The sequence below is a fragment of the Coccinella septempunctata genome, chromosome 3, assembly GCF_907165205.1.
Source record: "Coccinella septempunctata chromosome 3, icCocSept1.1, whole genome shotgun sequence".
In the NCBI taxonomy this organism is placed as follows: Eukaryota; Metazoa; Arthropoda; class Insecta; order Coleoptera; family Coccinellidae; genus Coccinella; species Coccinella septempunctata.
In genome coordinates this window covers 35,143,044-35,153,838 of record NC_058191.1, presented here as the reverse complement: position 1 = coordinate 35,153,838, position 10,795 = coordinate 35,143,044, and the positions used below count along the sequence as shown (strand labels likewise).

At 32.8% G+C, this 10,795-nt stretch overlaps 2 protein-coding genes across 4 annotated transcripts; both read left to right on the top strand.

Moving 5' to 3' along the window:
• The first annotated feature begins 65 nt into the window (after window positions 1-65).
• Window positions 66-2,282, top strand: LOC123309391 (probable protein phosphatase 2C T23F11.1). Its single transcript, XM_044892492.1, has 5 exons — window positions 66-220; window positions 367-669; window positions 915-1,099; window positions 1,255-1,393; window positions 1,574-2,282. Exons 2-5 carry the CDS (start codon window positions 375-377, stop codon window positions 1,933-1,935), a joined length of 981 nt encoding a protein of 326 aa, XP_044748427.1. The 5' UTR covers window positions 66-220; window positions 367-374; the 3' UTR covers window positions 1,936-2,282.
• Window positions 2,283-4,131: 1,849 nt separating this feature from the next.
• Window positions 4,132-10,160, top strand: LOC123309570. Of its 3 annotated transcripts, none has more exons than XM_044892753.1 (7): window positions 4,132-4,320; window positions 4,383-4,507; window positions 7,744-7,833; window positions 8,090-8,155; window positions 8,832-8,918; window positions 9,136-9,282; window positions 9,871-10,160. In XM_044892753.1, exons 3-7 carry the CDS (start codon window positions 7,747-7,749, stop codon window positions 9,934-9,936), a joined length of 453 nt encoding a protein of 150 aa, XP_044748688.1. In that variant the 5' UTR covers window positions 4,132-4,320; window positions 4,383-4,507; window positions 7,744-7,746; the 3' UTR covers window positions 9,937-10,160. The 3 variants fall into 3 exon arrangements, with proteins under 3 accessions (XP_044748688.1, XP_044748687.1, XP_044748689.1); XM_044892752.1 differs by having other exon boundaries at window positions 4,132-4,324; XM_044892754.1 differs by lacking the exons at window positions 4,132-4,320; window positions 4,383-4,507 and adding an exon at window positions 6,089-6,240.
• The last annotated feature ends 635 nt before the right edge of the window (window positions 10,161-10,795 follow it).

The following is a 10,795-nucleotide window of genomic DNA, read 5'->3' as shown; positions in this document are numbered from 1 at the left end:
CGCTAGGAGGACCTCAAATTTTTGGATTTACATTTGTCTCTATGTTTAGTATGTCAGTAGTTCGATTATCTATGATACTTATTTATTTTTATTTTTAGACTGACGAAAAGGTTATGTTGTTGAAGTACTGTCAATTTTTATTATCAGTCTATTCTATAAATTGTTTTAATTATATTATTATAATTATAGCCTGATGTTTTCAACATATAGATATTTAAAAGTAAGATACTGGAAATGTTAAGAATGAATGAAACTTATAAATTACATATAAACAAATCAAATCATTTTTTTATTGTTATTGCACACAAACAAACATTATTATTAATGAAATATTATTTTCTCTGAGATTATCATGTTCTCTTTGAGGTGTCAAAATGGGACAAACTATGAGTGAACCTGTAACTGTAAAAGCAACTGCTTGTTGTGAGAATTCAAATTTCAAAGTTGGTTCGAGTTGTATGCAAAGATGGCGAGTAAATATGGAAGATTTCCATACTCATATATTGTCAATGCCAAATGATCCAAATACAGCATTTTTTGGAGTTTTTGATGGTCATGGAGGTGGCAAGATAGCAGAGTATGTAGGAAAGCATTTACACAAGTATGTCACTAATCAAAGAGAGTATAGTGAAGGAAATATTCCTGAAGCAATGAGAAAAGGCTTTCTGGGTAAGATTTGAAAGTTCTGAATTATTTTGTTATCATATAACTTTTTATGAGAAGAAATTTAATTGGTAACTCTGTTTTGGAACATGTGAAATAAGATTAATTTCAAAAGAAGTGAGTACTATTTGTTATTTTTTCATAACTGCCAAAGTCGAAGAATTTGAGTAGATACTGGCTGCTGTAATGCCAAAAAACTATTTAATATTTATACTGATAAAAGTATTCTCATTAATATCTTATATCTTTAGAGATCGATGATGCAATGGCACTGGAAGAATCTCTAACAAGAGAACGTTCTGGCACCACTGCAATCACTGTTATTGTGAAAAATAATCAAATATATTGTGCAAATGTGGGTGACTCGAGAGCAGTAGCTAGCATTGGTGGTAAAGCTGTACCCTTGTCTAATGACCACAAGCCCAATAAGAAAGAAGTGAGTGTAATTTAAAAATAGAAAGAAAAATAATCATTGAATATCTATTTTCACTGAATTACGAACAGAAATTCACTAATATTGTAACATGATCAATATTTGAAATGCAACTTATGTAGTCTTAGAATTTCATCCTCTGCCTCAATTTCCATCAGGAACATGATAGAATCACAGCAGCTGGTGGATGGGTAGAATATGATAGAGTGAATGGAAATTTGGCCCTATCAAGGGCTCTCGGTGACTACATTTACAAGAAAAATCCTAACAAAAAAGCAGAGGAGCAAATTGTGTCAGGTAAACACTAGCTGTGTCTGGTTGTAATAAACCCACCATTAGTCTCGACAGATTAACAATATTGATTCTTCTTCAGAAAAATGGCTCATTTTTCAAGTCCTTCTGATACTTCAACATACAGTCTTTTTGACTGACTTTCTAATTGAGCGGTTAATATTTTTTATCATATTGTCATTGTAGCATTACCAGACGTGACAGAATACACTATGAATGAAGACTGGGAATTTATTGTCCTGGCCTGTGATGGAATTTGGGATGTAATGGGTAACCAAGAAGTCGTGGACTACATACGAGAAGAAATAGCGGAGGGATTAGAACCAGAGAAAATATGCGAGAATATCATGATGCGTTGTTTAGCGCCAGACCTTCAAATGGCTGGACTTGGATGCGATAATATGACTGTGCTAATTATAGGACTCCTGCACAATGAACCCTTCGAGCAATTAAAAATAAAGTGTTCTGGTGTTACGAATAATACAGAGTGTGAAGGTACTAATCAGGTTATAGAAACTAAAGAGGACATAATAGATGAACCTGAGTAATTCAATAAATTTCATATGGAACAAATGAGGATAAAGCATATTGTGTGGTTTCACAAAATTCAAGTTGAGTTAGTGAAAAAACTTTTCATAAATCCAAAGATATTCTACATAGTTCTCTCCATTTCCTCATTTTCTGCAACATCTATTTTATTAGTACCAATGATTCTAATGAGCATTTATGAGAATATAGGTACAAGTTTGTGCACAAAATTATAATAAGATGTGGTTATCATCAATTTTTAAGTGTGAAATTAACTGTTATATATCTATTGTTTTCCAGTCATTGTGAACCCATTTATTTTGTAATGTATAATTTTTATTTCAATAGATTATTTCTTCTTATGAAACTGCCTTTTTTGTGTAATCTTTTACTCAGAAAATTTTCAAAGGTAGCTGTAGAATACTTGCTGCATCCCCAGTGACGAATTTGTTTTTTCAAAGGAAGGACCAATCTAGCAGAATTGGCAATAACCCAACGCGCAATATTTTGGAAACTTTGATCGAAAATTTATGCTGCAAAAGGCATTTCACATCGTGATTCAATGCTTACAGTGGCTGTCTAATCCATGTTTATTTTTCTTAATATTATCTCAGTCAAAATACTCAAAGAAATCAAGAAACAAATTTACGACGCTAATTTCGATTATTATGTTACACTTGAAGTGTTAGCTTTTCCTTTTATGAAAGAGCCATTGACGTGAATCAAACAGAAAAATGTTAAGAGGAGATCACACTTTAAAAACTCATTTAAAGACCCATCATTGCGTCACTAATTACCTCCACAGTGTGTTCAGAAATTTAGAGGAAATTGCAACTTCCAGTTCCCGGTCTGGCCCACAGGTGGCGCCACAGATACAAAATCCTCATGATTTTTAGAAAGTACCAACCTTCCAATAATACTCGTTAAAATTTCATATCATTTCAATAATTTGTTTACAAGTAACAGCTCTTGAAGTGACGCTACTTTTGAGATTTTCAAAAGAATGGAAAAAATAATTTCGTATTTTGGGACGACTAACTTGGAAAAGGCGAAACCATGCAATATCGAATAATATATATATCCATTGAACTCTAAAAGAACTTCTATTAGTTAGAGTTCAATGTATATATCGTTATTACTGGTGCGTTTGAAGGATGAGATCTCTAAAAAATTGCCAAAAATGAAGAAAAAAGGGCTCTTTCACTAAGACAAAATGCACCGTTTCACAAATTATTGGCTACCATGGCCAAATTGCGCAAAATGGGCTTTGAATTGCTTCCGCATCAACCCTATTCCCCAGATTTATCTTTTCCTTAGCTAGGGCTTCCTTCCAATCGAATTTTGAGTTTTGCATGAAAATTTCTAATTTTCTAGCTTCTATCAGGACACAAACCAAAATGCTTCTTCTCCGTTAATAAAAAATTCAAATGAAAATACAGGGTGTTTCGATTTCAACGTCACAGTCAGCCATGACAAAGACCTCAAAACTCATTTTTTTATTGGTCAGGTAGAATCTGCGTAAAAAAATTGTGATAATAATGAGTGTAATACAATTAGTTAATGAAAATTTGATTGATTCACACAGCATGTTCAACGAAATGACCAATTCTGTACAAAATTTTAATTTAAATATTGGAAAAACGAATGGGTTGAATGGAACAAAAATAAGTATGCTGAACACTCAGAATAGAAAGGTCTTTCAAATGAGGTATCACTTACCCCATATTTCCTATTCAAAAGATAGGGATTGGGGGTTGTAGCACTGAGGGTTGAAGCGATACGGTTTTGAATTTGAACTTAAAAGTTGTCCCCCTGGAATAAAAAATCAACGTGTCCGGGAGTTTTTGTATAATTCTGTTATGCCGACCTACAGAGTCGCAGTTTCGTTTCCAATTGCTGACTATATATCGGTATATCGATTTGTTCTATAGCTTCACGCGAAAAATTAAAATACAAAACGTATTCTTCGTCCTGCAGTAATTTTTTTTGTAATTTATGGTACACCCTGTATCTTTTCTAGGCTGTATCGTAAAACTATATTCGCTACTTAAACACCCTATTAGATTAACCATTCGGCAAAATTCCCATTGACACAGACAGATCTTTACGTAGTACCCAATATTGGGTCATAGGACTTTCCGACCTATTATTCTTACTAAATATTCAACAATGCAAGAAAAGGAATTGGTCTGCTTTGGGTTTCCTCCATACAACTCTTTCATTCATTTAGATGAAGAGCTCTGGCGAGAACTTTTTCAACATCGTATTCTCGTTATCTTTACGTAAGAAATGTTACTCAATCAGCCTTGACTCAAAATTCACATTTTTTTTAAATTTAATTTCCTCCAAACGCAGTTGAAGTTTGTATGTACAAGACATTTCTCTTCATATTGAATGGCGAATAAGTAGGTGAGGAAGAATTTATTCCTCTGAGCCCATTAGACTAATGTTTTCCGATATTTTGCAGAAACTGGAATTCGATTAATGGTAATTTGTGCATTTTAGAAAGGAACTTATTGTTATTACTCAGTATAATTGCTGGGATAGTTTGTGTTTGAAGTATCTTGTGCTTGCGTTCTACAATTTTCCAAGGTGAGTCTAATTTTTCAATTTTTATCATGAGGTATAGTCTGAAAATTAGAGGGAATTTTGGTTTTTTTGTAGCGCCAATACACTAACAATTCAGTGAGGAGAACTGATTTTTTTCGTTTGGAATCGCTAGTTTGCTCTTCATTGAATACGTTTCGAAGAATTATTAACGAAATAGTAATTACATGTACATGTACATTTACATATACTGTGTTTTGTAAAAGTTCTTGTTAATAATAAAGTGATTAAATTTTTAACGAAAAAAATTCCAATTTGAAGAGCGCAAATAATTTCAATTTTGTTGTTGATAATTATGCACTCATAATTTTAATTCTGATCATTTTGAAGCCCTTAAATTGAGGAGCCTTATTATAATCCCATAGGATCGACTGATGGATCCACTTCGCAATATAATTAATATTAAACAAGTTTTCGAGAGGGATTGTTTTCTGGTAGCATTCTTTCAAAAAAACAAACAGAAAAACTTCTAAGTATGATTGTATAAAATCACAATCCACCACTGAACTATACAAGGTGAGTCTTCGACTCGTACCAATATTTTAACAGTTAATTCTTGAGGTCAAAAGAAACACTTTTTTCCTATACCATTTTTTGGGTTTTCATAATGAGCTGTGCCACCCCTGGAAAAACAAATTTACCTTCAGAATGACTACCTAAATCTGTGACACTACACATCTGTGGATCTTTTAAACAGAGTTGCATTCAGCCAAAGTACCCAATTTTCCAAATTTCGCAGATACTTTTTAATTTCTGAACATCAAATTTCTGGAGAAAGGCGCATAATACGAGAAAATATGAAGAATACTTTTATTTTATGAAACGCTCAAATATTTGGGCCATATAAAATAGCAATTTTGAGTTTTCACGATGAGCTATATGCCTGCTATGCGACCCTTGGGGGAACAAAATTCATTCAGAATAATGAATGTGTATTACCTTTGTGAAATACTGAAATCCCTGGATTGGAAACTATGGCGAGGGTATAGGTATATATCTATAATCCTTAAGCATTTCTTCGATAGGAGGAATGTGAGATTGTGTTATGGTTGACCTGAATAATTAAGTATTTAAAATTATCAGCAAAATTTCAAAATTACTTTACTCTCTACATGATATGCAACGATTATAGCTCAAATCCTGCCCTATGGGCTCGTTTTTTTCCAAATTATCGCTTCTTCATCGGTGCTGGACTAAATTATATGAAGAATGAAGACATTTTCTTAGTATCCTCGTGAAATGAAAAACCGGGAGTCTAGATTAATCACTATACAATCAACAACAAGTTAACTACCAATTTTTCTGTTTGAACCATGTAACTATCTAAATATCGTTAATTCTAATTGGGACATCCTATGCACTTAATGAAGCTATTCTGACCCGGTAAAACGCATTAAAAATTTCAAGATTATTGTGCAAGACCATTAATTCCTTCGTCGGTCGTTATGACACCGTATCCTTTTTAGGTTAGTAAAATTATTGAGCACCTATTATTCAATCGCATAACTGAAGAAGTGAGAGTGTTACAGCAACGTTACACTGATAGCTCTGGTTTATTCAACTTAGTCCGGAGTCGAACTCTTGTTTTGAGCAGATAGTAGATAGAAGAAAGCAATAGAATAACCGCGCGTAGAATTCGTGGGTGCATCAACCATCAGAATGTGAAAAAAATTTAAAGGCCACATGAACAAAATCTACGCAATGAAATGTTTTAGAGAGTGAGTAAAATTAAATATGTAAAATATCGATTTGAATATTTTGAAGCATGTGTCGCTCATTTTGAAGGCGATTTATCAGTAAATTTATATTGTTATTCATGAGTGGCCTGCTTATTATTTTAAAACCACCCTATATAGAGGATACCTACCAACTTACCCTTCTTAAAGGTCATCAGGCAAGGGGTTTTTACTAGTTTTTCATTCGGGCCTGAGTTAAATTCCGAAGAAATTTGTAATTTTTCTTGAGTTTTGTCACTAGCTATACTCATATGACTTTATTGCAATGAATGTGCTGTTCGATAATGCGGAAAAGTGATTTTTTCCCGAACTGGTTCGGAAAAGTGATTTTTTAGAATGCGAAATGAGCAAAATAATAAAAAAGTATAAATATAGAATACTACACGGCAATACATACCTATACCAACATAGACCCCATCAAGTATGAAGAACTACATAGTACTTTGCCTCTCGATCGAGAAAAATCTTCCAAAGTCTCGGCGTGCATCAGGACAATCTTTTTTAAGGCACAGCATTTGTTTTATTTTCTACCCACGAAATTCTGCACAATTTTTTGCATCGTTAATTGGGCTGGTAATTCTTAAATTATGTATTGAGAAAAAAAAATGAGATGCCTCTAATTCTGAAACCGCATATATCAGACACGGCATTACCAAACTCAACTCACGCATTCTGAACCTCCATTTGAGAACTTTTCTAGAAATATTTTCATTCAGATGTCTGAGGAAAAAAGCTGTAATTTGGTTTAGTTTGAAAATATGTGACATTTTCGTAATTAATTGGTGCGGGTTTATTTAATTAGTTTTATTGTGATCAAGATGCATCAAACTATTAACGTTCAATAATTCAGAATTCTATAATGAATCTTCTATTTTGTTGCTTACTGCGGTATTTATCTTTAAAAAGGTAATCAAAATATTAGCCTTGACAACGAAATAATTACCTCATTCATGAGAAAATATTTATTTGGACGTGAAAGTACGATTGCAAGTCGAATAAATAAACTGAACAGGGTCGAAATTACCCGAATTACGCAATTTTTTTGTCAGTTATTAACATATTATGTGAAATAGATTTTCTTGAACAGCTAAAATTAACCCATTTCTATTCAAGAATGACTATGGCTGGTGCGCTCGCGAATAACAATTAAGATCAACATCCACTTTCTTCTTATTATAACACGGTCGAATTATGAAAATTCTACTAGAACATCCTATTCACATGCAAGAATAATTTTACATGAAATCGATATTATTAGAGTCACCTCAGCCTTGTTGGTCTATATATGTACAGGATGGGCAAAATTCGATGGGATGAAATGGCAGCTCTGTAACCATAAGAGCTGGAAAAGGGTTACACGTTTTCGAACTAGATTTTCTAAAGATGGATAATAGCCAAAACCGCATATCCCTCTATCTTCTTTTGTTATCAAGTTATAGGGAAAATAACTCATTTTTTTCTTATAAATGGTACTTTATTTTTCAGATTATGTTGGGAAATTTTTTGCTCCGAACATGTCTCCTGTTGATTATCACATCCTGCATTTGTGTGAATATGCAGAGTTCCACAACAAAGGTGAGACTAAAAATTAAGTAGCGAAAGTATTAAAATTTCGATAAGTGTTTCACGTATAAATATATTTTGCAAAACTGAAATTTTCATCGACAGATTCCAGAAGAGCATGTAGGTATACAGCAGAGGAGTATAATGTACACATACATGCAGGAGAGAAAATGCATATATGTACATATAAATTTGACATACCTATATACCTCCATACCATCATATTTTATCTTCAGGTATCTTATTATACTAATGCTTTATGTTTTAGGCACCACCTAAAAGAACAACTCCTAGAACTGGATTCTTTAAAACTTTATTTCAAGTGGGATATGAGGTACTCAAAATATTTAAGAAAATATTTTCCATTCTATTTCAGGCAGTTAATTATATCAAATGGCCATTAGAGATTATTTACGAAGGGGTCATTTTGTGTAATAATTTCTTCACAATTTTAGATGAGGTATTCAAATTGTTCAATGTATTATTTTCCATCAGCAACGCATGTTCAACAGGCTGCTTTCGTAGATAAAGTAGACATGTGAAAATCGCCGTAGATTTCTTCATGGAACGAGAAGTATTCGCAATATCATCTTTTTCCTGATCATTGTATTATATTCTTATCTTATAATTGTGAACGAAAATATTGCTTCTATACTTTGAATGAAAAGAACATTTTTCCTTATTTGGTGTTTGTCAAATCAACAAATGTGCACATGATGGATATTATCGATTCTGCAGAGTCAATGAGAGAGAATATAAAAAGAAAACGACTGGATTTGAATAGACCCCGAATTTGGGATATGCCTATTTGTAGTATTTTCTATTCTTCAACATTCTCATTTCTATTTAGATTGTACATACTGATGAATTTATTTAAACTTTGACTATTTCATTTTGGGCTTTTAGAGTAGGAGTATCGAATTATTAATTGTTTGAAAATCTGAAGCAAACTAACAGCATCTTTTTTTACTCATCATTCAAATTATCTCATTGTCTCGATTATTTTTTAGCAATGGACAGATACGAGAAATACTCTTGGAAAAATCAATACGATGCTCAATGATAATTTCTTACCTGAAGGTGCTGCCGCCGCAACGGTAAGTTTTTCTGGATTGATGGAAACTCATCAGCTGCAAATAGGCACTATTTGGCTCTTTTTATTACGACTGCAGATGTCTAAAAAATCTGAAGTCAAAAATATATCTACGGATGAATTATGAATGTGAACGTTATTTGGGTATTCATTTCTGATGATGAATAACATCATGAGATACTTTATTATGTAATTAATTAAATTTGAAATTTTGGTGACAGGTAGTAACAACAGAAAGTTCCGATCCAAATGCAACGACTACGAAAGCACCCTACAGAATTTCCAGAAATGAATTGGGAAGGATTTTGAGAAGGAATGTGAAAGGGCTTGTTCGACTTTTCAATTTAGAATTGGATGATGCACTCAAGGTAATAATTTACCAGTTGGACTATCTTCTTGTTGATTTTTTTTTCTATTCCCAGAACACAATAAATTATTGCTTCTCTCGAATATTCAAACACTTTTATTCAGATTAAACTATGAAAATAGGTCAGAAAGAATTCGAAAAATTGATAAAATGTGTGTATATACAATAGAAGACAGCTTCATATGCGTTGCATGATATTTACTCTTTTCACCAAACCGTAGGCCAGGCTCTGTACAATTTGTCAATTGTTTGTACAATTGAACAACACAATTGATTATTATTGTACAACTGAACAATGGAATTAATTTTCGGAGTTTCACGCTTTTTTCTGAATTGTTACAGCAGTGTTTAGGTTGTATGCAGCCAGGAACTTAATCGCCTTTGCGCCTAGATTCGGTTCATAAAGAAATTTTTCTTTCAAAGAGATTCGCTTTTTCTAAAGATTCCGTTTTTGAGTGATTCGGATTTTTAGGTAGATTAAACCATGAAGTCCCTAATTGGTGTTTTTTTCCTTTCTTTGATTTTGTATGGTATAATCACCTTGAATTTTCAGTTTCTAATTGAAACTCACTACCCTCATTTGTTGCAGCAATCTCGAATCACTGACAAAGAGTTCAACAGGAATGCATCTATAGAATTTTCGAAGTTCCTGTAATTCCCCCAAAAATATTTTTTGAGAATTGGTGAATATGGTGATTTGCTCAACTTAATTTATTGAAAATTTATGTAAAATGTAAATAAATGTTTATACCTAGTTCATTTACAGTGTAGTTATATTTATTCTGGAATTCTTAGAAAGTTCTAACTTCAACTAGAGATAGGAAATCTGGAAAATTTTCTTGTGATGTTGTGAATTTTGAAATATAGCTATATATTTTTTTGTATTACTATATACACTAAACAGCGTAGCATGCATGCATTCATCAGGGTTATTATATTGAAATAAAATACTTTTGTCTCGTAACTTTATTTTTAATTTTCAAAGCTATCTTTTTGGGAATTTTTCGAAGGTCAACAGTTAGGCGTGATACGTATCTCCCAGAAAAATCATCGTAGAGCTTAATATGATACATATTCTGAAAGAGAAACTTTTTTAGTACCTAATGAATGTTGAAATATCATGGTGCTCGGTGCAACCGTTCGATCTTGACGAATTTTAAACTGAACCCAGCTTTTTCTGGATTTTTCGAAGGTTTTCCAGTCGTTTATCTCTCAATTACAGTAACCGTAGACGGAAATGTGATACATATTCTGAAAGAGCAACTCTTCTAGTAATAAATCTGAGAAACAGTTCATCTGTTTTCCTGGCGTCACCTTTGATTCCCGTACTAAAAATGGAATCGCATTGGAATTGAGGGGATGATAACTCCGCCAACTTGAATATCTTATAAACCCTACTTTACGTGATGAGTTCTTCCTTCTATCAAGGTTTTGAAGACACCATCATGTACAAAACATTGGACTCAATAAACTGAAACATTTTAAGTCGCCCAGAGTCTTCGACCTTAATGGAA

Coding starts and splice junctions, on each gene's coding strand:
- LOC123309391 (XM_044892492.1), top strand. CDS start 375: ATGGGACAAACTATGAGTGAACCTGTAACTGTAAAAGCAACTGCTTGT. Junction 1,100..1,254: donor ACAAGCCCAATAAGAAAGAA/GTGAGTGTAATT, acceptor AATTTCCATCAG/GAACATGATAGAATCACAGC. Junction 1,394..1,573: donor AGAGGAGCAAATTGTGTCAG/GTAAACACTAGC, acceptor TTGTCATTGTAG/CATTACCAGACGTGACAGAA.
- LOC123309570 (XM_044892753.1), top strand. CDS start 7,747: ATGTTGGGAAATTTTTTGCTCCGAACATGTCTCCTGTTGATTATCACA. Junction 7,834..8,089: donor TGCAGAGTTCCACAACAAAG/GTGAGACTAAAA, acceptor TTTATGTTTTAG/GCACCACCTAAAAGAACAAC. Junction 8,919..9,135: donor AAGGTGCTGCCGCCGCAACG/GTAAGTTTTTCT, acceptor TTTTGGTGACAG/GTAGTAACAACAGAAAGTTC.